Consider the following 27,076-nt stretch of genomic DNA (forward strand, 5'->3'; position numbering starts at 1 on the left):
GGAGTGAATGCAAAATAAAGAACAGCAACACTGACAGCAAATTTTGAGATTTGAGAGATTTCTGGAATTTTTTGACTGTGTAGTCTAGCTTTGTGTGTGTGTGTACGTGTGTGTGTGTGTGTGTATGTTTGTTTATCAAAAATACAGTCAGAATGAAATAATAACTGTAAATTCTTATTTGTACTGTTGTTCTGAAAAGAATGAACTCAAACAAGGCAAAATAAGCAGTTTGTAAAAGTGAAATTAATGAAGGTAAACTCAAAAGTAACCAAAAACTGCCATTTATAACCTTAAATTACACAAAGATTGCATTATAACATATGTAGTTAGTGTGATAACATCTAGAGTTATTGCATTCATAGAAGTTTCTTCTGCTCTCAGAACAGATTCAGTTGTTCACAGTTTTGGCACACGGTGCATTACCAAGCTGCAAACACTCATAAGGTGCTGAGTTGTGGTCATGAAAAGAAGAAAGTGGTTAGCGAAAATTCTGTGATGCAGTGTCATCTGATGGTTGTGACAGCACGGCTTCACGGAAAGTCATGTATTGAATATTTTCTCATGCAGTTTTTTATTCTGTATATTTCATGTTCATTTACTTGACCAAGCCTCTGATGTGTAAATCAGATGCAACTGAATGTCATCAGAACATATTATATTATGAAATTTGTTTTCTTTTACTAATAAGTCGAGGTTGAGGATTTGGAGTAGCACTGAATATAGAAGTTTTCTATTTCTGATGATCAGTTTCAATGGTTGATTGTAAACTCACTTTACTAGTCCTCCTCCTTCATTATTCCATCCGGCAAATCAGCCCCGGAGCATGATCCTACCACCACCAGGCTTAACATCTGGTACAGTGTTCTCAGTTTTCAAAGGATCACCTTTGATACGCCAAACATACTGTTGTCATTGTGGACATATAGCTCAGTCATAGTCTAGTCTGCCCAGAAAGCTGTCTTTCCAGAAGGGGTTGGGATCCTCAGTTCACAGTAATAACAAATTCCCACTGATCTAAGGGGGACTCTTTGGTCTTCTTCCAGTCCTTGGCCAAGTGGTAACATATCCAAACAACTTGTAATTACAAACGATTATTTGAACCGAATCTGTAAGTGTATAAAAATGGCTTAAAATGGTTTACAGTGAGTTCCTTGGACTTTCAGTTGTTCTAAATATTGGTCAATCCAACAAGTGCTTTCAAGCTGATCCTTTTTACGCTGCGAAGAGAAACTAACACTTGTAGTCGGCCATGATCACTAATGAGAAGTTAATAGGGCTTGTTGAGTTATGAGGTGCAGAACCTTCAGCACCTCACATGAAAAGATTTGACTGTGTGTATGCTTTTGGCACTGTGTGCATTTGAGAAAATCCAAAATAAATTCAAACTTGTTTTTGAAAGCTGTTTTATAAATTTCAGTGGTATATTATTCATGCAATAGGGAGTTGTCTTCTTCAACTACTGGGGCTGAAATAAGTTCATCTAGTTTAGAAACTTCCACTGAACAGTCTATTATAGTGTCAGAACTAAGCATATGCTTTTAAGAACTTAAACACTTTGAATGAGAATAATAGAAATTTTCCATTATAGCTTCTACTCAAGTACAATCAATAAAGAAAACCACAGACTCTTTGATGTTTGTTTTGAAGGAAAAGTAATTTCCTGTAAATGTTTATCTGTGTGAGATTTTTCAGAAAACATAAATTTTTTTAAACGTGAGATACATGGCCTATTCTTTCCTTGTTCTACTTTTATCTCATCATTAATCTGATTACTGTTTAAGACAAGATGGAAATATAATATTCTCATGTTAAAAAGATAGAAAAAAGATTTTATTACCCAGAAATCTAACTTTTCATGCCTGTGAGCATAAACATGAGCAGCAGCGCTCTCTGCACTTTGTGTGTGGAAGTGCAAAAGCTTACAGCACCTGGTATTCCCAGGCGGTCTCCCATCCAAGTACTGACCAGGCCCGACCCTGCTTAGCTTCCGAGATCAGACGAGATCGGGCGTGTTCAGGGTGGTATGGCCGTAAGCGAGAGAAGAGCACAGAAACAGCCTTTTTAAACATGCTGTGATACCACCCTGAACACGCCCGATGTGTTCTAAGGTGCATTTAAAACCCAGGATGGCATGGAGCTACCTGCCAGAGAGCAGCAGGTAAGTGCATGGTCCCTCCTGCTAGCCCTCAATGTCTACGTGTATTTAAAATTGAGAGGTGGGCAACGACGCCAGGGGTGAGGTGTACACCCTGATGGTAACTTGGATTCCGTGCAGCGTGCCCACCCCCAAGATCCTATATGTATGTGTAATGAGAGTGTGAGTAATGTGAATGTCTAAGTTGTGAGATAAAATTGAGGCAGAGGCAGCCAGAAGGGGACAGAGGGGGGGATGCCTCCTCTGCACCCTAGTGACACACCCCTACTCCAAGTCCCTGCATGTGTGGGTGGTTGTGGTGGAGCGGGAAGAGGGAGGCAGCTGGAGATGGGGAGGGAAGGAAGGGAGGGGCAAGTGACCCCTCCCTGGGGCCAGCTCCCCCGCTGACCCCAGTAGGCACCCCCATACTCCGCGACCCGCCAGGGAAAGGGGGCCCAGGCCCATCCGGGCCGGGGCCCAGTGCAGCAGCGCTGCCCAGCCGCACAGAGCCCGGGACAGTCCACCCAACCCCACCACAGAGAAAACTGCACCCACCCCACCATCCACTCATCTTCCAGACTACATAAGACAATAGACGCCCAGGCTGAGATCTTCCTCCACCTCTCCTGTATCTCCCCCTCCTGCAGAGAGTTCCTGAAGAGAGGAAAGCTCCTGCAAGATGTGACAACCTCCCTCACCAGTTGAAGAGCCCCCCCAGGTGGCTCGACGCACCGGCGGCACCCTGCGCCCCCATACACCCACCCGCCCACAACGACCAGCAAATACATAAAAGATGGTAAAAGTGATTCCATCTTTGTGTCTCCTCCCATTGTTTCCCCAGTCTGTCTAGTTCCCATATTCCCAGGACACCGCTGGACAACAAGTGGGTATTCCAAGACTGAGAGACAGCCAGAGTTGGCAAAAGATCAGACATTCTTAAGTAGAAGTAAAAATACTATTGTTCCAGTGAAAGTTAAAGTACTGATTCAACTTCATTACTCAGTTAAAGCAAAAAAGTAGAGGCTCGAAGCGCTTACAGAGAAAAGCATACAACAGAATACAACAGAATGCTGTTCGCGGCAGTAACACACACTTGGAGGAGAGGCTCCAGCCGTCCATTCCAGCCCTATCCCTAACATTAACTCTAACCGTAACTTTAACCTTAACCCTATCAGGTCTTGTTTTACAAAGCGATTCATGATTAGAACAAAAAACACATTTACACATACTGATGATTTGTCACATAGCATCGTTACCTGTTGGGATGAGAACGTGTTGTTTCCAGTGGCGTGTCTAGAAAATTTTTGTTGGGGGGGCCAGGTAGGGGCACAGATTTGGAGAAGGGTGGCAGATGTAATTGGCAGATAATGTTAAAAAAAAATTCTACCAACCGTTAACCATAATTCAATAACCCTATAAACCTAATAACCGAATGCGCTTTTAACTCTTATTAGAATGAGATTTTAACCACTACGGTGCAAAGTTTTTAGATACTGCGTTGATAAAGTACAAGAGATACAATCAGTCAGTGTTTATTCAGCAGTCAAGGACATCAATATTTGCATAGTATTTTTACTGACATGTAGTGCACATATGTTTTGGGCAAAAACATTTTTTAATATTAAAATACGAACATTTTAACATACAATTGGCAAATTAGCCAATGCCAATGCAAAACCAATGCCTATTAAAAAAAGAAGATAATCTTCTCACAAACTGGTGTTTGATTTTGAAACAGGAAAAAAGTGTGGAAACAACTGAAAAGACTAACATTTGAATAACACCTGAAAGCAAGTAAATACTTTCTATGCTGCCTTATGGTAAACTTTGGTAATATTGATGTATAAAGAACAACACTGGCTGATGATGAAATACAGTCAGCTGGCATGGTGACACTGCCAGTATGAACCTGCAGGGCTGGACTGGGACGAAAAATTGGGCATTTTCACTACAGACCAGCCCACCAGGTATTAAAGCCATAAAGCCTTTGAATGAAAACAAACGCTGTTGTGACAGTGATGTACACTGTCTTTTTGGTATATGTATGATTTCTATACATTTTACGTCAGATAAAAACTTTGTTCGCAAGATTCAGATAATTATTTAATAAAAGCTAAATATTTGAAATGAGAATAAGAAAGAAAAGTATTTCTTTGTGCCCCCCTTTCCCTATTAAAGCCCTACCTGGCCCCCCTGGCAAAACTTTCCTAGACCCGCCCCTGCACAGTTACCAGCTGTCAGCTACTTAGAAAAGGATGCTGGTGTTATTTGTCTCTCAGAAACAGTTCATAACTTCCCTTCAACTCATTCATGTCACCTAAAAGGTAAACCTGTTTCTCCATCACTGTTCAGCTCTGATGATTCAGTAAGGACATCTCCTGGTTTCATCTTCATGATTCCCTCTCACCAGATATACAAACCGACATCATGACCAGCAGCTTTACAGCTGTGGCTCCAGCAAACATCAGCTGATACTAGAAATTAATATTAAATAAATTCTAACAACAGCTGATCAAGCGTAAATGTGCTGCTGTTGTTTAGCGCGACATCCGCTGGTTTCCTGTTTCTGGCGCAAAGTGGGCGATAAACAAACAAGAGAGAAAAGCCGATCAGCTGATCATTGATCAGTTTCATGATTGAAGTAGAAACAGGAGAGGGAGGGGGAGAGAATGAGAGAAGAAGTTATTTTTACACATCGGCCAGCATCTGGCCAATCCACCACGTCTCATTGTTCATGCCGTTACAAAAAGAAAAAGTCATCAGCCCACCGGGCAAATGCCCGGTATGCCCGATGGCCAGTCCAGCTATGTTAACCTGTTAATCTTTCGCCAAAACATTGTTTTCTGCGGTGCCGTCTTTTGTGCTTGGCTCTCCTACCTTTGCTAACATGATGCTCATAATGCAGAAGCCGATGCTGCATTCACTCACACTCGGATATCAGAGCTTCACTGTGAAAACATAATCATACATTTGATATTTCATTGAATTTTATTGTTTTAGCTTCGGGGTGGCCAGTCTGGTTGGGGGGGTGGCCTGTGCCCCCCCAGGCCACCCCGCTGGACACGCCACTGGTTGTTTCCAAAACACCACAAATTGGGGTGTCTGTAGCTCAGGTAGAGCAGGAAACTTACTAATCAGAAAGTTGCTGGTTCAATGCCCCTCTGCTCCAGCCTGCATGCCAAATATCCTTGGGCAAGATGCTAACCCCAAGTTGCTCTCCGATGCAGCCATCGGGAGGATGAATGCGTATTAATGTTAGATAGAAAGCACTTACAGAGAAAAAGCATAGAAAAAAGTGAGTGCATGAATGAGGCAAGTTGTAGAGAGTAGAAAGGTTTTATACAAGAACCAGTTCATTTACCGTTATATTTTAGTTTTATTTTCAGTTCTGTACTTTTTACATGTAATATTGATTCATTAGATTGACTACATGTATTAGACCTAACTTGCTGACAGCAAATTTAAACAACCGTAATAATTTATTTTCAGCGTCTGAAATATTTATTTAGTTTGTTTTTTGTTTTCTTTTTGGCTCCTGATATTAGTCAACTACTATTTGTCAATGTTGAACTAATAATGAATCTAAGAAAAGGTATTTGTCACGGTTGGCCAGCGTCAACCGTGGGGATGTGAGGAAGGAGGAGCCAGGCACGGAGCTCTGAATGCAAGCAGTGCGTTTATTTACAGTGAATGGAAAATAACAATAAATCCGCAGTGCGTTCCCGACTCCCGTGAAATGTCCTCTTCCCACTGCTAGTGTTCCTTGTCTCCGCTCCTCAGTGTCTGAGCACCCCGTGCTCGCTGCCCTCTCGTCTCCACGCTTCTCCTGGGGAGATAACAAACAGGCAGCCGTAAGACACATACAATGCGGCAGACTATCCGTACTGACTGGCCGAGAGACTAACGTGAAGTCACGCAATGATCCAGCGTCAGAGAGAGCGCCACCGCATTCTTAAGTAGCTCCTCCGACAAGGCTTGATCAGCTGTGTGATGGTCTTCAGGTGTGGCCAACCACCTGGCAGGGCCACACCCACCAGGCCTGAAGGTGCCTGTAAACAGGTGCTCTCAGAAACGCCGGCATCCACACACACACACACACACACACACACACACACCTGCAAGCAGGGAGAAGGAGGGACAGCACACCAAAAACACACATGTCCATAACTGCTGGGTCGTTTAGACTCCTGAGCTGTGCACGAGGGGTCGAACACCCACTGGAAGGCCGGGCACTCGTTTTCAACCGTAATATACCTGATGTGCTCAGGTAACCTGTAGCGCCATGAAACCTCTGTCACACCAGGGCGCATAAAAAATGATGCTTTAAGAGACTGATGGGATCGGGCAGCAGGGAAAACATCCACAAAATGCTACTTTCAGTTTTTAAGTAGAGTCATTACATGCTTGTTAAAAGCAAACTCTCATATAGTTTTTAATGTGCTTCTTTCATTACAATGACTAGATAAAGAATGTGGCACTGTCTCTATTTAACACTGGCTACCCCAAAATGTTTCCAAACCTTCAACCGTAACTTTCAATGAGAGATTTTTAGATACGGTTATTGAAGCTGTGGGATTAATTTTTTAAGTAACACGAGACGAGAGGCAGCAGCATACATACAGAGCATCAGTGATAGAAAGCTAGGCTAACATAGGGTAGCTACCTGTTCAAGGAGAAACATGTATAGGCCCATCTCAAGTGCCAGTGAACATCTAAATGATTCAGGGAAGACTTTGGAGAAAGTGCTGTGGGGAGATGAAACGAAATTATGTGGCTTTAACTGACCTTTTGAAATAGGAGTGTGATGCAAAAAATAGCATCCCCGCAGTCAAGCAGAGAGATGGAAACATTATGATGTGGGCTACAGGACGACTTAGTCGGGGTTCCAAGCAGTCAGGAAATGTGACATCGTCAGACTGCAGGCCACGGATTGGCTTTTGTCTTTCACTAAAATCAAAACTGCAGTTTTTTTAAAACCCTGCAACAAGGCAAATAGCTGCACAACACCGTGGTTTCCAAGTGTGACAAAAAGCCACAGATACATCATCGCTGCGACGTCTTCCTTTGTTGTGGCATTCGTGTTGCTCATAAATGACAACATGGACATCGGGCCGCTTTGCTGTAATGACCCCACGCACATTAGGTGGTACTTGATTGTAATGGAAAATGAGTCACAGCAAGCTGATCTGAGTATGTACTAATGGAGAAGTGCTATAAGATCACGGAGTGGTCTAGTCAGTCTCCAGACATCAGTAATGTAGAAAATCTGTGGAGGGAGCTGAAGTTTCAACTTTCCAAGTGGCAGTCAAGAAACTTACAGGATTTAGAGTTTCTGTAAGGAGCAGAGGGTTAATGTTTGTGTGTCCTCACTGTAAAGACTGCAGGTTACTGGAGCGTATCGTGTCATGTTTCCTGTTGCTCTGAGGTGCATCCAACAAATACACAAATCATTTACCACTAATAATAACACCTCCCCCACTTAAGTGTGTTCAACAGGAAGCTAAAGACTGGTGCTGTTAAAGTGTTCAAAAAACAGCAGGAGCTCGGTGTGAGGCCACAGTGGGCCAAAAAACACAAGATGACCTCCAGCAAGGACAAAATGTATCTGGACGTCTCTGTGAGCATCTGTCTCACTGTGTAAGTGTAGCACAGTGTCTGTGTGTGCATGGCTGGGCAAGAGAAACAGCACAACTGAAAGCCAGCACTCAGACGAGGACCCGGTGCATCGTCTGTCTCATCTCAGCCAGTTTACTTACAAACTCTTTAAGTTTGAATTTTAAAGCCGACAATGTGCACAGGGCAGTGATATTTAAAATGAAGGTAAACTATTCCAATCTCTGCAGCCCCAACTGTGTATCACACACACACTAAGTTCTCCTCCTGCCTTCAGCCCAACCGTTGAGCGGGATGACAAATAGAGCCGCAGAATTTTGCTGCTGTGTAATTAAATTGAGACGTGGGGTCAAAATTCCCACCTAGATTGAGTGAGATGAAATAGAAATCGGCTCTCCTCTAACTGACTTTATAGAAATAATTACATCAGCTGCATTTATAACTGTTATTAAATAACAGCAGCACACGAGAACTAAAGTGTAATCCCAGCACATTTCGCTTCGCTTGCACTGATTCTTTAGAGATGACGACCGTGGTGGGTAATTAAGGGCAAACAATATACAAGTCGCGTGAAAAATGGAGGCTGCATTACCTTTCCAAAGCTTCCTTTCCCGATGGCCCGCAGTATCTGGAAGTAGTCAAAGTTTACTGTGGAGAAAATGAGAAGCAGTTAGTGAGAACGTGTCAGTTTGAGCTGAGCTATAAAACAGGGAACATGACATGTACAGCACTGTGCAAAAGTCTTGAGCCATCCCTCATTTGCTTCCAGGGATCCGGACTTCCCTGTAATCTTTAAAGTGGTATTAAGGAATAGCTCTCCAGGCTTTTTAAAGTGTTTCTGATTTTTAATCCAGGGCTTGTATTTGACCACTTTTTGTCTGTTAAGACCCTTCACACTAATCTCTGAAACATTCAAACATAAACAGACACCTAAGTCACGGAAAGGACCAGAAAACTTAACAAAGAACCAATTTTAAATTGTATCTGTACACATTTACTTGCAGCCTATTGCAAAAAAACAAAAGCCCACATCATTTGTTCTCACTTCTTTAGTTGAAGAATGCAGTTAATAACACCGTTAACACAGACTGACCTGGCAAAACACGAAAAAATAAGGGGGTGGTTCAAGACTTTTGCTCGGTACTGTATGACAAATGCAAATGTGCACTTCACAATGTATCGCTGCACTTCGGCAGTACTGTGAAGATCAAATGTTTTTTCCTTCCCGATGCATGTGAAAGGTTAAGACTTACATCTCCAAATGTACTGGAACTGATTTGAACCAGAGGACTCAGCCACACTGTTACTATGTACTGCATAAACACGTTTACCGATGAAGGTAAATCAGACGCTGTCCTGACTGTGTGGCTAAATTTTGTGCTGAAAGCATCAAATCAATTGAATATGATTAACTTGCTATGAGAGGTTTTTACTCCAAGTGTGACTTTTTCTGGCTTCATACACCTTTCAGGATCAAATTCAAGCACTTTGTAAGCACGTTTAATGTCCATTTTCAACATTTTCCAGCACATTACCATAAAAAGGATGCATATTTCACTTCGCATCACCTGAGTAAGACCATGTGAAAGGCCAAATGAATAAGTCTTCTCATCAGATATTGATGCTTCTTTCTTATGTGACACAAAAAACAGGAGGAGACAGATCTTTGCTTGTGTTGTTTTTTAAGTTCATTCATTCAAAACTAACTGTAAGACGCTTAACTACATTGCAGTCTGTGTTATTGTTGTAGACCTAATTATCACCTTTAAAGTGTTTGTGCTAATAACATCATGTAGAGTAAGACAGGCATAGAGAACAGCACTGACTGGGAGAGGCTTTGAACACATGACATACTCAGATCAATTCAACACTTTAGACTTTAAAAATGCACAAGCGTCTTTCAAAAACCCATTTATTTAATCTATCATCATTGATATTATTATGTACAGTTAGAATGTACTGTTCATCTCCCTTAAATAAACAGGCAGCCTTAAAGTGTGAAATAGTCACTTGTCTACTGTCTCAGTGGCTGATAGTGCCCCACAGGCCTCAATGTCAGCTCGAAGCCATCATGTTTCAATTGTTTAATGATAAACAGATTTTGAATGAAAGCGAGGAAACTTCGCTAGCACAAAAAGTGCCTATTCTTTCTTCCCATATGGTTCAGTCATATTACCGTCATTTCCCCCTAAGCTGTTCCCAAAGACACCAGGTTAATACTTGAAAAGGCTGCAGCGATACACAAAAATATCATCAATATTCTGTTTACTTGGTGACAACGTCGCTTTTAGCCTTCAATCAGAAAGCCTGACGTTGGCTAGTTAAGCATCGGGCTAACGTTTAACGCTTTCACTTGAGGGAAGTAACTCGTATTACTGCTACTGCTGTGTAATCTTGGTTCAATTCACAGCATATTCTACAAGTTACCCTGCAATAACTAACTGTTAGAATAGCGCCACCGTATTGTATCGCACTGAGTGCACTTCAATCCTTTATCCCGCGAGTTTGCTAGCTAGCAAAATAATAATACCAATTTTAAACAAATAACATGTGTAACGTACACACTCGAGAAAATTATTTACTAGTACTTACGCAACTCCCCCGTTGTGAAAACGTACAAATCCTTCTTGTATTTTTCGTTTTCCAGCAAACACTCATTAAAACGGCCTCCAGGCACATTAGCGCACTCACCCCCGACTGATCAGGGAGGGGGTGGGGGGTCACACACTGAAACAGACTAACGTGCAGAGGTACAGCCCAGGCAGACAAATGTTGCTTTTAGACTTTGCGACTCGTTTTATTTCTCTATCTGATAAGAAAACTATTCAATCAGATAGTTCTTTGTGGTGAATGAAATACGGTTACAGTTTCAAGAAGTTTTAAGCACCAAATCCGAAATCCAAGCACTGCAATATTAAAATCCAATTCAATTTCTTGTTTGCTCCGAAATCTACGACATGACTAAAAGCTTGACATGGTATGCAAAAAAAAATCCCGAAGACAATACAAATACAAATACATGAACAAAAAATGTTTTAACTGTCAGTTATGTCATTTTAAAATTTTCCAAAACTAACATTTTCTTTGATTGACTGATATTAAATTGATTAGGGTCAAGTTTACTGTGAACAATATTACACAAGCAAGCACGTGTGCGCATGCGCACATATTAGAATCGCTTCCATCGCTTCTCATATGTGCGCATGCGCACATATTAGAATCGCTTCGATCGCTTGTGACGTGGTAACTTTGCTTTGATCCTTTCTGACGTCATAACTTTGCTTTGATCCGAAAACCTATAAATAGGAGCGCTCACCTGTTACTTTATGCTTAACGGACGTTGACCTGCAGCAACTAAAACCCTTTTGAGAAGATTTGAGAGCAATTTACGAGAGAAACCAAAACAAGTTCAGTTTTGTTTCTCACCAATTCACAGCGCAAACTTTACACCATGTCAGCCAACCCATCCTTCGGCTCAGATGAGCTTGGAATATCTAAAGGGACCATTTTGGGAGATCACCACATGGTGGAGGCTTTCCTTGGAGAAGGAAGCTTTGGTGTTGTAACCAGATGTCGCGATACAAAAAACAACAAAACTGTTGCTGTTAAAGTCAACAAGAGCGACCCTGAAATTCTGCTCCAGGCAAAACTGGAAATTTTCATCCTGGAGCAGCTACGACGCTTGGATCCAGACAGGTGCAACATCGTCGAATGGAACGGCTATTTCCTCGATGGAGAGCGCATTTGCCTGAATTTTGAACTCCTCGACCAAAGCCTGTCAGACTACATAGGGGACCGGAATAACCAAGGTCTCCCAATGAGAGAAATCAGGCCAATTTTGAATCAGCTCGCAAATGCTCTATTCCACCTGGGTTCTGTGGGAATAGTGCATGCTGACCTCAAACCTGTCAACATCATGGTTGTGAACCGCAGTGAGTCTCAAGTCAGAGTCAAACTTATAGACTTTGGCATCGCATGTAACACCTCTGCAGTGATTCCTGGTGACTGTGTGGGGACAATTGGTTATTGTGCACCTGAGATTATGCTTGGCACTCCATATGATGAAGCAATTGACATGTGGTCTCTAGGGCTGGTAGCTGTGGAGCTTGCTACAGGGGTGCCTCTCTATCCTGGGGAAGACGATTATGACGTTTTGAAATTCATAATTGAAACCCAGGGTCAGCTACCAGATCATCTCCTAGAGTCTGGCTTGTACACTGACAGCTATTTCATCGAGGATAACCACAAGGAACAGCGCTGGACATTTAAGACCCCAGAACAATTTCAATACGAGACAGATTATCGATCCAAGGAAACTCGATCGATAAAACTTAAGTGTCTCGATGACCTCGAACAACTGCTGAAAGTTAGGCGAGGACCGGAAAATGGCCAAACATTATTTGTAAGGCTAATCAAAGAAATGTTGGCCTTGGATGCAAATCAGCGCATAACACCCTCGGAGGTTCTGAAGCATCCCTTTTTCAACCCTGGCCTCTCAAGGAGAACCCCCTGCACTGACATGAATAGTACAGGGGGTTCTCCTTGAGAGGCCAGGGTTGAAAAAGGGATGCTTTACACCATGTCAGCCAACCCATCCTTCGGCTCAGATGAGCTTGGAATATCTAAAGGGACCATTTTGGGAGATCACCACATGGTGGAGGCTTTCCTTGGAGAAGGAAGCTTTGGTGTTGTAACCAGATGTCGCGATACAAAAAACAACAAAACTGTTGCTGTTAAAGTCAACAAGAGCGACCCTGAAATTCTGCTCCAGGCAAAACTGGAAATTTTCATCCTGGAGCAGCTACGACGCTTGGATCCAGACAGGTGCAACATCGTCGAATGGAACGGCTATTTCCTCGATGGAGAGCGCATTTGCCTGAATTTTGAACTCCTCGACCAAAGCCTGTCAGACTACATAGGGGACCGGAATAACCAAGGTCTCCCAATGAGAGAAATCAGGCCAATTTTGAATCAGCTCGCAAATGCTCTATTCCACCTGGGTTCTGTGGGAATAGTGCATGCTGACCTCAAACCTGTCAACATCATGGTTGTGAACCGCAGTGAGTCTCAAGTCAGAGTCAAACTTATAGACTTTGGCATCGCATGTAACACCTCTGCAGTGATTCCTGGTGACTGTGTGGGGACAATTGGTTATTGTGCACCTGAGATTATGCTTGGCACTCCATATGATGAAGCAATTGACATGTGGTCTCTAGGGCTGGTAGCTGTGGAGCTTGCTACAGGGGTGCCTCTCTATCCTGGGGAAGACGATTATGACGTTTTGAAATTCATAATTGAAACCCAGGGTCAGCTACCAGATCATCTCCTAGAGTCTGGCTTGTACACTGACAGCTATTTCATCGAGGATAACCACAAGGAACAGCGCTGGACATTTAAGACCCCAGAACAATTTCAATACGAGACAGATTATCGATCCAAGGAAACTCGATCGATAAAACTTAAGTGTCTCGATGACCTCGAACAACTGCTGAAAGTTAGGCGAGGACCGGAAAATGGCCAAACATTATTTGTAAGGCTAATCAAAGAAATGTTGGCCTTGGATGCAAATCAGCGCATAACACCCTCGGAGGTTCTGAAGCATCCCTTTTTCAACCCTGGCCTCTCAAGGAGAACCCCCTGCACTGACATGAATAGTACAGGGGGAGAACTCCTTGTGCTCTCTCAGCAGCCTTCAAGCTGGAAAAGTCATAGATTGCAAAAATTCAGCTGCAGTTTCCAAAACTCAGTTGAATTTCCTCAAAAAGGAGACATCAACACCTCAGCCAACCCATCTGCCTCTGAAGATGATCTTCAAATAACGGAAGGGGCCATTTTAGGAGATCACCACGTGGTAGAGGCTTTCCTTGGAGAAGGAGGCTTTGGTTTGGTAACCAGATGTCGCGATACAAAAAACAACAAAACCGTTGCTATTAAAGTCAACAAGAGCGACCCTGAAATTCTGCTCCAGGCAAAACTGGAAATTTTCATCCTGGAGCAGCTACGACGCTTGGATCCAGACAGGTGCAACATTGTGGAATGGAACGACTATTTCCTCGATGGACAGCGCATTTGCTTGAATTTCGAATTGCTCGACCAAAGCCTGTGGGACTACATTGGGGACCGGAATAACCGAGGTCTCCCAATGAGAGAACTCAGGCCAATTTTGCATCAGCTCGCAAATGCTCTGTTCCACCTGGGTTCTGTGGGAATAGTGCATGCTGACCTCAAACCTGGAAACATCATGGTTGTGAACCGCAGTGAGTCTCCCGTCAAAGTCAAACTCATAGACTTTGGCCTCGCATGTCCTGCTTCTGCAGTGATTCCTGGTGACTGTGTGGGGACAACTGGTTATTGTGCACCTGAGGTTATGCTTGGCATTCCATACGACAAAGCAATCGACATGTGGTCTCTGGGGCTGGTAGCTGTGGAGCTTGCTACAGGGGTGCCTCTCTATCCTGGGGAAGACGATTATGATGTTTTAAAATTCATAATTGAAACCCAGGGTCAGCTACCAGATCATCTCCTAGAGTCTGGCCTGTACACTGACTGCTACTTCATCGAGGATAACTACAACAAACAGCGCTGGACATTTAAGACCCAAGAACAATTTCAATACGAGACACATTATCGATCCAAGGAAACTCGATATATAAAACTTAAGTGTCTCGATGACCTCGAAAAACTGCTGAAAGTTAGGCGAGGACCGGAAAATGGCCAAACATTATTTGTAAGGCTAATCAAAGAAATGTTGGCCTTGGATGCAAATCAGCGCATAACACCCTCGGAGGTTCTGAAGCATCCCTTTTTCCACCCTGGCCTCTCAAGGAGAACCCCCTGCACTGACATGAATAGTACAGGGGGACAAAACCTTGTGCTCTCTCAGCAGCAATCATCGTTTGGGTGGCCAGAATTCTAGGGGAGCTAGAAATTCTTGTGGAAAAAAAGCCCAAAACAATAACATCAACAAAAAAAAGCAATGAATGTGGTCTTAAACTTGGGCACAATTTGGCTTGAAATCCATCAACTAATCTCTCAATATTCAAAGCGGAGCAGCAGACAACTTACCATCACATCAGTCCTTCAATCAGACCTACAACAAACGTCTTCAGTCTCTCACCCCAACCGGTCGCAGCAGATGGCCGCCCCGACCTGAGCCTGGTTCTGCCGGAGGTTTCTTCCTGTAAAAAGGGAGTTTTTCCTTCCCACTGTCGCCAAAGTGCTTGCTCATAGGGGGTCATATGATTGTTGGGTTCTCTGTATGTATTATTGTAGGGTCTACCTTACAATAATACATACAGCCTTGAAGTGACTGGTGATGTGATTTGCTGCTGAATGAATTCGGAACTAATTGGAAATCTGGATATTAATTAAATAAACCTGCTTTGAGCATCAATTAATTGTTGTTTGAAATTCTTTATAAATATATAAATATAGTGCCACTCTTCTACTGTTTAAATTGCAACTGTTTCAAACTGACTAATTTATTCATACACTTGAGCATAAACACATGCACAGTAAATGGCCTGTACTTGTACAGCGCTTTACTTAGTCCCCAAGGACCCCAAAGAGCTTTACACTACATTCAGTCATTCACACATTCACACACTGGTGATGGCAGCTACATTGTAGCCACAGCTGCCCTGGGGCGCACTGACAGAGGCGAGGCTGCCGGACACTGGCGCCACCGGGCCCTCTGACCACCACCAGTAGGCAACGGGTGAAGTGTCTTGCCCCGGGACACAACGACCGAGACTGTCGGAGGCGGGGCTCAATCTGGCAACCTTCCAATTACAGGATGAACTGCGAACTCTTGAGCCACGATTGACCTATATACACATATACTTTACAGTACTAGTCAGTGCTTACATACTAGTTCTTTTCCCTACTTTTTCATGCTTACTGGTACAAATGCCTGTTACTAGAGTTAAATGCTATCAATGTATTCTCACAGTTATGGAACTGTACAAATGCATACAAAATAACGCTCACGTAAACATAACTGTGCACTAGTTTGCCCTTATTGCTGCAGTTTGTTTCAAGTTGTTCTCTCTCTCTCTCTCTCTCACACACACACACACACACACACACACACACTCACTATGTAACGTTTCAGCAAAAAAATACCGCCCCTCCCCCCCACAGTGACACCACCACCACTAGTCTGCACAGCTGACATAAGGCAGCATGGATCCATCCTTTCATGCTATTTATGCCAAATTCTGACCCGACCATCTGCATGTCAGAGCAGAAATCAAGACTCATCAGACCAGGCAACATTTATCCAATCTTCTCATGTCAAATTTTGAGAACTGTAGCTTCAATTTCCTGTTCTTAGCTGACCAAAACGCTCTTCTGCATTCTTTGGTTGCAACAAATGGTTGTATGAGCTACGGTTGCCTTCCTATCAGACATTTTTCTCTGACCGTTGACATCAATAAGGCAGTTTTTCCAAGAGAACTGCCTTTCACTGGATATTTTCTCTTTTTTGTCACCGAAAAGGGTGTCTGTGTTACTTCTTGTCTTATATATATTGTCTCTGTTTTCCTCTGTCCTTTGTCAGAGTGTCTGTTCACCTACCCCCTGTGTCTCCATATTCCCAGTGTTCAAGGTTTCCGAGTGTTTTCCCAGTTTAGGTTTTCATGGTTGGTTCTGTTTGCTTCTCAGCCAGAATAAACAGCTCGCTCTTTTTAAAAGTAGGCTCCAGAATGGATGATGGCATGTTCGCATGTCTTTATGCAACACTGAGTGTGCTGAACTAAAGGTAGGCCTAGTTTCATTTTCATGGTCATTATTATCAGGACAATGATTACGCCTTATTCTGATTATTTCTCCCTTTTGGAGGTGTAACGTTTACATGAGGGGTGTAGGAACATTTCCCCCTAAATATTTTTAGATACATTTTTGTTGAAGTCACAGTTTTTGTCGTATTGATGATGCAGCTAGAATAAGTGCTTTTAAATAAAAGAATAACCATTCAAAGTGCTCAGTGGTGAAACTGTAACTCTTTCAGAGTTTGACAGCTGGACAAGTGTGAGGAGAAGTTGCTCTTTGTTGATGGTGGTCGATGCATTTAAAAACAGCCCAAAATAATAGTCCCATAGTCAGGGGGTCGCTGTGGTTAGGACAATTCCTGAATATTGATAATCTAGATTGGCAAAGCTTGCTGCGCATGTCACTTGAGTCATATTCATAGGTTTGCCATATAATATAGCATGCTGCGTTGTAGTAGGCATGTGTGAGCATATATATCTGTATCAGGCGTTGTTCATCCAGGGATGGATGTGGTCCTGTGTCACTTCGACCAGGTGTGAATTGTCATATGTCCATGTCCTTCTATACAAGTTGGCTTCTTGATCCATTAAGTGCATCAGAGTCCATGCTGTAAGCAGCAGGGCCAAGGTGGTAAACAGAATAATCTTCATGATGACCAGACACACCGATTTCTCTGGTGAGTAGACTACAGGTGAGAAGTAGAAGGCGGGATATACCCAATCAGCCCTCCCTTCACCTGTAGATCACCAAAGAGTCGGGGTGGTGGTGTCTTTTAGGTTATGCTGTCACTCACTTCCACTTTTTTGCAATGGCTCTGGTGGATCCAAAAGGGCCTCTCAGCGATTTTGCAAACTGTTGGCGTCATTAGGAGTACTTGGTATGGACCTTATCGCCTGGGTTTAATCTGCAAGAGACTCTTTGTTGTGCTCTGGTGGACATCTCTAAACACCATCATGAGTTCAGAATCAGAATCAGAAACTTTATTGTCATTGTCACGAGAACAACGAAATGAAGAATGGTCCCCGATCATTGCATCATCCCTAGCAATATCAAAATATAAATAAAACAATAAAATTCAATAAATAAAATAGATAGAATACTTAAAATACTAATAAGATGTAACAGTAAAACATTCACATACATTCCCACACACATGCTTCAGACCGTGCATAGATTAACACAAGAGTGGCGTGATGGACATTTTTTTTGTAGTATTCAGATGTGTTATTGCAGTTGGATAACAACTGTGTTTGAGTCTATTAGTCCTTGCTCTGATTGCCCTGTACCGTCTGCCTGAGGGCAACAGTTCGAACAGGGAGTGGCCAGGATGTGAGGTGTCTTTTATGATGTTTTGGGCCTTTTTAAAACAGTGGGCGTTGTGTAGAACGTCCAGTGTGGGGAGAGGGCAGCCAGTGATCTTTTGGGCGGTGTTAATGATCCCTTGGAGTGCTTTCCTCTGAGCCCCTGTGCAGCTAGTGTACCAAATACATATGCAGTAAGTTAGAACACTCTCAATGGTGGCTCTGTAGAAGGACACCAGCAGTCTCTGTGTGATGTTATTCCTCCTGAGAATTCTCAGGAAGTACAGTCTCTGTTGGGCCTTTTTCAGGCTTCAATTTCACACACACACTTCCTGTTACTCTCTTTTGTGTTTCTACAGGCTAATCAAACTCATTTTGCATTTACAATCTACAAACCCTTTGTAATTCTACTAACTTTTGATCTAACATGTAGCGTTATTTACACAATAATTTCATATTTTAATAAAATCCATGTATATGCATATCCATGTCCAAGAATAAACACTGAAAGAGAAACACTTCACTGTTGAGGTGTTGAGTTGCACAAACCACCTGCAACTCAACACCTCAAAGACCAAGGAACTGGTTGTGGACTTCGGGAGGTCTAGAGCAGGTCCACTGCCGGTTCAGATAGAGGGGGAGGAGGTGGTCAACAAGTACAAGTACCTCGGGCTGTGGGTGGACAATAAACTGGACTGGTCATGCAACACAGAGCACCTGTATAAAAAAGCCCAAAGCCGACTGTACTTCCTCAGGAGGCTGAGGTCTTTTAACATCTGCAGGAAGCTCCTGAGGATGTTTTACCAGTCAGTGGTTGCTGGAGTACTTTTCTATGCTGTGGTGTGCTGGGGGAGCAGCACAGCAAAGAAGGACTCATCCAGACTGGAGAAACTGATCAGGAAGGCTGGCTCTGTGGTCGGCATGAAGCTGGACACTCTGGTGACAGTGGCAGAGAAAAGGACATTAAAGAAACTGATGGACATTATGAACAATGCTGCTCTGCACACGGCCATTAACAACCAGAAGAGTCTGTTCAGTGACAGGTTGCTTCTCCCCAAGACAAGAACTAACAGACTTAAAAACTCCTTTGTCCCACACGCCATCAGACTGTTTAACTCCACTCTGGAGGGGAGAGGGAGGGGAGACAGGAGGACAAAGGAGGGGGGAACAACTAAGCTGTAGTGCCTCTTCACCTCACTGTGCAATACCTTTGTGCAATACTTTTGTTAATAGTCAATGGTGCAAATAGACCTCAATACTTGAAATGTGCAATTCACTTGTATTTTTATTTTTTATTCCTATTTATTCTATTTATCCCCTTCGTATATTTTATTTTTATTTATATTTGTCTCTGTATTTATATATGTGTGTGTATGTATGTATATATATAACATTCATTCTGTAACTGTAACTTCTGTCGGTGCTGTGCTTTTGGAAACCGAATTTCCCAGAGGAACCCACCCAAGGGATTAATAAAGTTCTATCTTATCTGATTATCATATGAAGTCTAATGAAAGCTGTTAATCTGTTAATATCCTGTTAATCTGCATACAGCAAATACAGAACATGCGACTTTAAAGCATCCAGCAAAGTGATAACTGTCCTCTGCCCACTAAGTAGTGACTCTACAAAAGATTATTTTCAATATCATCTTTATATTATATTTAGTTATTCTCCAGCGCAACAATGTAAGGAGCTCTGTGATTGGTTAGGAAAGGACAGACTGGCCACCTGGATTTTTCTTCACTGCACATTGATCCATAGCTTTGCTCTGTAAAGGCTAACAAAGTGCTTTTGCTTTACAAAGACATTCAGCGTCGGTATTCACTCTTTTAAAATGCCACTGAACACTGGAGTGAAATGGAGCCCTGATCCTCAGAGTTTTATTGTTGCTAACATTTCTTATAGATAGCACAGATAGTGCCCCACTGCAGTAATCACTCATGTCTAGATATTCCTGTTAAAAAGGAGTTTTTCCTCCCCACTGTAACATGGCAAACATAGCAAACGGATAAACCAGCTGAAGCTTCAGACAGCCGTCAGACAGTGAAACACTGCCATCTGCTGGACTCCAATAACAAAGACGCTGCTTTGACGGGTGAGGGAGTTTCAACAAGTCTGCAACGACTCAAGCATCAAACTACAGAACTATTATAGCGGACATGGTGCTCTAATGACTGCTTCATTAACGCAGGTCAGAAAGGATCAAACATATCAATAAATTATAAAACACAAAACGTCTCTTATTGCCCAGGGCTCAGGAAGTGAGTGTGTTCCTTATAGCCTATTAAACCTTAGCAGGTTATTTTGATGTGTTACAGATGAAACAGCTATCCAGTAACATTCAGCTACAAAAATGCTTTTTTATAATTACTTTTTTACAGCTTCGTATTGTAAGATGGTGACAGATGTACCCTTAGGCCCCCTCCTTGATTCAGAGAGGGTCTTTCCCTTTTCACGTAAATGGCCTCCTTGACTCCGCCCTCAAACCAGCGTTCATTGCAGTTATTGTTGACAATCACATTGTATCGTGTAACCATCCAGCTCACATATTCAATGTAAATGATTTGTTGAACTCAAGACATGATGAATGTTCCTGCATTAAAACACATCCAGCCTAGTGTTCTCACTCTCCCTAAATGGATCTGTTACATTAGTGATATGTGGGAGTTGTGTTTCAGTCTTTTCCACATGAGGACATTTACATTTAGTTTTTGCTTTACTGATGAGTGGCTGGTTAACCTGCAGTGGTTGAAGTATGTGTCGGTCGTCTGGAAGAGTAGGTGTAGAAGACGTCTTTAATGAATGTAATGCTCTGAAGGTGTCAGTGATTACTGTGAATTCATTATAAAAGTGGATTTCAGTGAATAAAGACAGGCCCTCATGGTGAAGCTCAGGAGTCCATAAAGTGTAACAGGAGAGCTGTGTCATACTTTCAGAGATTTTACATGAGCCAGTCTTTCAAAAAATACATAAATAAATAATTAATTCATTCATCCACAGAAAACACAATGCTCATATCTGAAAGTAAACTCTGATATATATCCCCGACTAGCGTTACTACTAAATAAAGGCTAAATAAATGACTAAATATATAAAGACACTCTCCAGAAGAAGAAGTTAAAGGGATTTTATTTATTGTACAAGCAATATCTTCATAAGAATTACAAATTCTGCAGACATATTACCTTCTTACTGAACCTGAATAACTCACACACAGACGTGTCTGCTGCTTATCTTTGTTCAAACATGATGTTTTATCTTCTCTTCAAAACACATTACTCATCTTTCTGGCATCGTGTTACATGAAAACACCTGCATTCTACCTGTGTCATTGTACCACAAAGACAATGATTGCAACACTGTGCTTGCAAAATAGAAGAAATAAGACGACCAGCAAATACATCAAAGATGGTAAAAGTGATTCCATCTTTGTGTCTCCTCCCATTGTTTCCCCAGTCTGTCTAGTTCCCATATTCCCAGGACACCGCTGGACAACAAGTGGGTATTCCAAGACTGAGAGACAGCCAGAGTTGGCAAAAGATCAGACATTCTTAAGTAGAAGTAAAAATACTATTGTTCCAGTGAAAGTTAAAGTACTGATTCAACTTCATTACTCAGCTAAAGCAAAAAAGTACAGGCTCGAAGCGCTTACAGAGAAAAGCATACAACAGAATGCTGATGGCGGCAGTAACACACACTTGGAGGAGAGGCTCCAGCCGTCCATTCCAGCCCTATCCCTAACATTAACTCTAACCATAACTTTAACCTTAACCCTATCAGGTCTTGTTTTACAAAGCGATTCATGATTAGAACAAAAAACACATTTACACATACCGATGATTTGTCACATAGCATCGTTACCTGTTGGGATGAGAACGTGTTGTTTCCAGAACACCACAAATTGGGGTGTCTGTAGCTCAGGTAGAGCAGGAAACCTACTAATCAGAAAGTTGCTGGTTCAATCCCCGCCTGCTCCAGCCTGCATGCCAAATATCCTTGGGCAAGATGCTAACCCCAAGTTGCTCTCCGATGCATCCATCGGGAGGATGAATGCGTATTAATGTTAGATAGAAAGCACTTACAGAGAAAAAGCATAGAAAAAAGTGAGTGCATGAATGAGGCAAGTTGTAGAGAGTAGAAAGGTTTTATACAAGAACCAGTTCATTTACCGTTATATTTTAGTTTTATTTTCAGTTCTGTACTTTTTACATGTAATATTGATTCATTAGATTGACTACATGTATTAGACCTAACTTGCTGACAGCAAATTTAAACGACCGTAATAATATATTTTCAGCGTCTGAAATATTTATTTAGTTTGTTTTTTGTTTTCTTTTTGGCTCCTGATATTAGTCAACTACTATTTGTCAATGTTGAACTAATAATGAATCTAAGAACAGCTATTTGTCACGGTTGGCCAGCGTCAACCGTGGGGATGTGAGGAAGGAGGAGCCAGGCACGGAGCTCTGAATGCAAGCAGTGCGTTTATTTACAGTGAATGGAAAATAACAATAAATCCGCAGTGCGTTCCCGACTCCCGTGAAATGTCCTCTTCCCACTGCTAGTGTTCCTTGTCTCCGCTCCTCAGTGTCTGAGCACCCCGTGCTCGCTGCCCTCTCGTCTCCACGCTTCTCCTGGGGAGATAACAAACAGGCAGCCGTAAGACACATACAATGCGGCAGACTATCCGTACTGACTGGCCGAGAGACTAACGTGAAGTCACGCAATGATCCAGCATCAGAGAGAGCGCCACCGCATTCTTAAGTAGCTCCTCCGACAAGGCTTGATCAGCTGTGTGATGGTCTTCAGGTGTGGCCAACCACCTGGCAGGGCCACACCCACCAGGCCTGAAGGTGCCTGTAAACAGGTGCTCTCAGAAACGCCGGCATCCACACACACACACACACACACACACACACACACACACACACCTGCAAGCAGGGAGAAGGAGGGACAGCACACCAAAAACACACATGTCCATAACTGCTGGGTCGTTTAGACTCCTGAGCTGTGCACGAGGGGTCGAACACCCACTGGAAGGCCGGGCACTCGTTTTCAACCGTAATATACCTGATGTGCTGATAGCGCCATGAAACCTCTGTCACACCAGGGCGCATAAAAAATGATGCTTTAAGAGACTGATGGGATCGGGCAGCAGGGAAAACATCCACAAAATGCTACTTTCAGTTTGACTCCCTAAGACTACCTAAACTAAGTAGAGTCATTACATGCTTGTTAAAAGCAAACTCTCATATAGTTTTTAATGTGCTTCTTTCATTACAATGACTAGATAAAGAATGTGGCCCTGTCTCTATTTAACACTGGCTACCCCAAAATGTTTCCAAACCTACAACCGTAACTTTCACTGAGAGATTTTTAGATACGGTTATTGAAGCTGTGGGGTTAATTTTTTAAGTAACACGAGACGAGAGGCAGCAGCATGCACACAAATATTGGCTAGCTAGTACCTTCATAAACCCTGTGCTGCTGGGTTTTTTATGAGAGAAGACAAATATGCTCAAATTACAAGTTTTCATCATTTATTATCAAACAGTCAGAATTTCAAAGTAGTTTTACATGGCACCATGGACCTCAGTCTCTCTGACTCAGAGAACAAGACTAGGAGCAAGACGAAGCAAGAAGATGCAATCACACAACAAACTGTGTAAACACACAGAGGGTCTTATAGTCCTGTTTGAGTGGGACCGGTTAAAATAACAAGAAACTATTTGCATGTTGTAAAATTCAAATTCTGTGATTTAGTTACAAAGATGAAAAGTTATGAGATATATGAAATTTCAAAGCAGTAAAATCTCATCATGTTAAAAGAAGGAGTTAAAGCTAAAAAAAAAAATTAAAAAAAATACCAATTCACCACTCTTGTGATTACTTCTTCCATCTTGGTAAGTTTTCAGTGTTTGGCATTACCAAAATGAGCTGTAACAATATGTCAGTAATATTGTGAGTATCCAGAAGACGTGGATATAAGCCAGAAAGTTGTGGAGTGTGTTTGTTTGAGCAAAATCTCGCTGATGGCTTAGATCCAGGCTATTTTAGCACCGGGTCTTGCCGCAGTTCTCTTAGCAAATCCAAATGTATTTCACACAGTTAAGTGTAAGTCATGTACATGTTGTTTGAGTAAATCCTCTCACTTAGTAAACACCATTTTTTTCATTATTTTTGATTAAACATACATTTATTCTGCTGTAACAATGTTCCCATTATCTTGATGGGAACATTATCTTGCTTCAATAAGTGGTGCAAAAGTTAACGGGAACGTTGCTCTGAGGAGAAACTACTTTGCGGCTCATTCAGAATTTGATAAAAACAAACAAAAAATGCTCTTATTTGAATAAAGAAAAAATAAATACAACATTATGTTTGAACAGAGATATAACATGCACTAAATTAACATTCAATGAGCCAGCCACTTGTTTGCATGAGATCTGAGACACTGGAAGCAGCAAAACAGCTTGTAACATGTTGTTTTGTGTGATTCGGGTGGACTGAAAGAGTCTAATATGGGTAAACTATTAATAATATCAATAAATGAAAGACTGCAGTTCAGTTTAGATACATGCAGCAAATAAAGAACTTTTGAGCATCCAGCAAAGTGATAACTGTCCTCTGCCCACTAAGTAGTGACTCTACAGCAGATTATATTTCATTTTCAGAGTTATTCTCCCTGACATGTAGGAGTGTAGAGGTTTAAAGTGAAATTCTTACATTGCTGTTATATTTGGTACAGGAAATATCAACCTTGAAAAATCCATAGAAATTAATTCATTTGTTGAAAACTTTGTTTTCATTTTTTCATTATTTAATGTTACTGAACTAAATGTGAGACAGCTTCACTTTGAATCTATGTAGGAAAATACAATTTGTAAAATTTTAAGTGATGGAAATTCTCTGAAGCAGAAAGCTGGTTCATAAATTTATTTTATCATTTCAGCAGAAAAAAGACAAGCTGAGTTCAGCAAATCCATGTAAGACAACTGAGTGCAGAAAAAGTGCTTTATTGCATTTTCACTATTCACTGTTTTTTTAAAGCAAGCTGAAGAAAAATCATGATAAGCAATAACATGAGATTGCAGCCAGGATGGCTGTCAACTTCAAATGAAGCAAAAAGCAACAATTCAAAACTAGCCAATTTGGACTGTACTATCCAAGTCAACTGGCTCTCCATTGTTACACTTTAAAACAACAATCCTGCGATCATAGCGTTGACCTGCATATATACAATTAGGACTTTTACTGCGACCATCATGCCTGCATTCAATAATTGAAAATTCATATTGTTGTTTTCCATTTCCATTACCACGTGAACAGATGGCATTGACCTGTCTTTCATTGGCCAAAATAAACGTGTTTGTATCTTTGCATGGAGTGTTATGATTGATTCCTCTCTCCCTTATCACTGTAGTACATTGGTCTGGCTGCATGAGTCCAATGACATGTTGTAGATAGAAGTCCTGGCTTGCAGACAGCTCCACAGCAGAAAACAGGCACAGCAGCAAGCAGACAAATTGAACCTTCATGATCCTCTGTTGAAGAAAAGGGAAAATAGTGTTCTTATTAAACAGCACAAATAACGTAGTTTGAGAAAAAAAGAGACTGATTTCCTCTGTGTGTGTTTGTTATTTCCATACTTTCTGAGACTGGAAGATCAGAATTCACAAAACAGCTTGTAGGATGTTGGGGTGTTTTTTGTGAACAGTTTGATAACTAAATTAAAAGAGCTGGGGCAAAACACAGCAGGGGGAACATTAACAGGAAAACTGTCAGTGTCTGTGAGATGTCTTCTTAATTCAGATCAAACTGAGGTTATTGTACTCGGCCCTGAAAACCTTAGAAAATCTTAGAAATATGGTCTCTAACCAGATTCTTACTCTGGATGGCATTACCTCCAGTAACACTGTGAGGAACCTTGGAGTCATTTTTGACCAGGACATGTCCTTCAACGCACATATTAAACAAATATGTAAGACTGCTTTCTTCCATTTGTGCAACATCTCTAAAGTTAGAAACATCCTGTCTCAGAGTGACGCTGAAAAACTAGTTCATGCATTTATTACTTCCAGGCTGGATGACTGTAATTCATTATTATCAGGAAGTCCTAAAAACTCCCTGAAAAGCCTTCAGCTAATCCAAAATGCTGCAGCAAGAGTCCTGACAGGGACTAGAAAGAGAGAGCAGATTTCTCCTGTTTTGGCTTCCCTTCATTGGCTTCCTGTTAAATCCAGAATTGAATTCAAAATCCTGCTCCTCACATACAAGGTGTTAAATAATCAGACCCCATCTTATCTTAATGACCTTGTAGTACCATATCACCCTATTAGAGCGCTCCGCTCTCGCTCTGCTGGCCTACTTGTTGTTCCTAGAGTATTTAAAAGTAGAATGGGAGGGAGAGCCTTCAGTTTTCAGGCCCCTCTTCTGTGGAACCAGCTTCCAGTTTGGATTCGGGAGACAGACACTATCTCTACTTTTAAGATTAGGCTTCAAACTTTCCTTTTTGCTAAAGCATATATGCTTTAGCAAAAAGGAAACCTCTCACCCTTTGCTTTAGAGAAGGAAGACAGGATAAAGACATGCTGTGGAAGAGAGACAGAGGTTAATAACAGATATGATTCAATGCAGAGAGGTCTATCAATACATAGTGAGTGAGAAAGGTGACTGGAAAGGAAAAACTCAATGCATCATGGGAATCCCCCGGCAGCCTACATCTATTGCAGCATAACTAAGGGAGGATTCAGGGTCACCTGGTCCAGCCCTAACTATATGCTTTAGCAAAAAGGAAAGTTTTAAGCCTAAACCCTTCCTGTTTGTATGTTTTCTAGAACATATCCGCTCTCAACCTAATTTTTCTGCTAAAAATGATGCAAAAGAGTAGATAATGCTGAAACAGGAAGTATTAAAATATTTTTAATAACAACACAAAATGCCAGTGTTCATTAATTTTATAGCAGTCTTAATAATCAATAGACTATCCTTTTGGTTCAATATCATCTTGCAGTTGTTTCTTGTAGTCCACAATCACATTTTTGCTTTTGTCTTCTGGCATTGTAGATCACTCCTTATATAATGTGAGTAATAATGTGAACTGTAGCTTCACAACCACAAGTTGTCACGCATTACTGTGGGCTTTATTGATTATGGAGTTATTTACAGTAATGCCCTCTGTTCCTTCTTAAAGTAAGTAACATAAACACATTCCTAATTTACCAACAGTGGACCAACTTTCTATCATTTATTT

The 27,076-nt window shown here is 41.7% G+C and overlaps 2 protein-coding genes and 1 non-coding gene across 5 annotated transcripts in view; 1 reads left to right on the plus strand and 2 right to left on the minus strand.

Annotated features, from left to right (window-relative positions):
* rnasel4 (ribonuclease like 4) overlaps nt 1-27,076 on the minus strand; it is a 68,134-nt gene that overhangs the window by 12,006 nt on the left and 29,052 nt on the right. The window contains exon 2 of one of the 3 annotated variants that reach the window (XR_014890703.1): nt 22,289-22,457. The exons of 1 other annotated variant lie outside the window; for it this stretch is intronic. The gene's annotated coding sequence lies outside the window, so the exon portion shown is untranslated. Of the gene's footprint in view, nt 1-22,288; nt 22,458-24,733; nt 25,368-27,076 lie in introns of those variants that run through there. One more of the 3 variants, XR_014890704.1, reaches the window with a different exon arrangement.
* LOC146547868 (5S ribosomal RNA) lies at nt 1,917-2,035 on the minus strand. Its single transcript, XR_014890973.1, has one exon. It is a non-coding gene; the product is annotated as a 5S ribosomal RNA (ribosomal RNA).
* LOC146547869 (uncharacterized) lies at nt 12,327-14,663 on the plus strand. Its single transcript, XM_085263772.1, has 2 exons — nt 12,327-13,452; nt 13,588-14,663. Exons 1-2 carry the CDS (start codon nt 12,327-12,329, stop codon nt 14,661-14,663), a joined length of 2,202 nt encoding a protein of 733 aa, XP_085119898.1.

The sequence above is a fragment of the Mchenga conophoros genome, linkage group LG23, assembly GCF_057382185.1.
Source record: "Mchenga conophoros isolate Kocher_MC1m ecotype Shallow Benthic linkage group LG23, M_conophoros_male_GT1.1, whole genome shotgun sequence".
In the NCBI taxonomy this organism is placed as follows: Eukaryota; Metazoa; Chordata; class Actinopteri; order Cichliformes; family Cichlidae; genus Mchenga; species Mchenga conophoros.

Excerpts from the sequence above, each read along its gene's own strand:
- LOC146547869 (XM_085263772.1), top strand. The coding sequence starts at position 12,327 with ATGTCAGCCAACCCATCCTTCGGCTCAGATGAGCTTGGAATATCTAAA. Across the intron at positions 13,453-13,587 it reads GCAGCCTTCAAGCTGGAAAA|ATCACCACGTGGTAGAGGCT; the intron begins GTCATAGATTGC and ends CCATTTTAGGAG.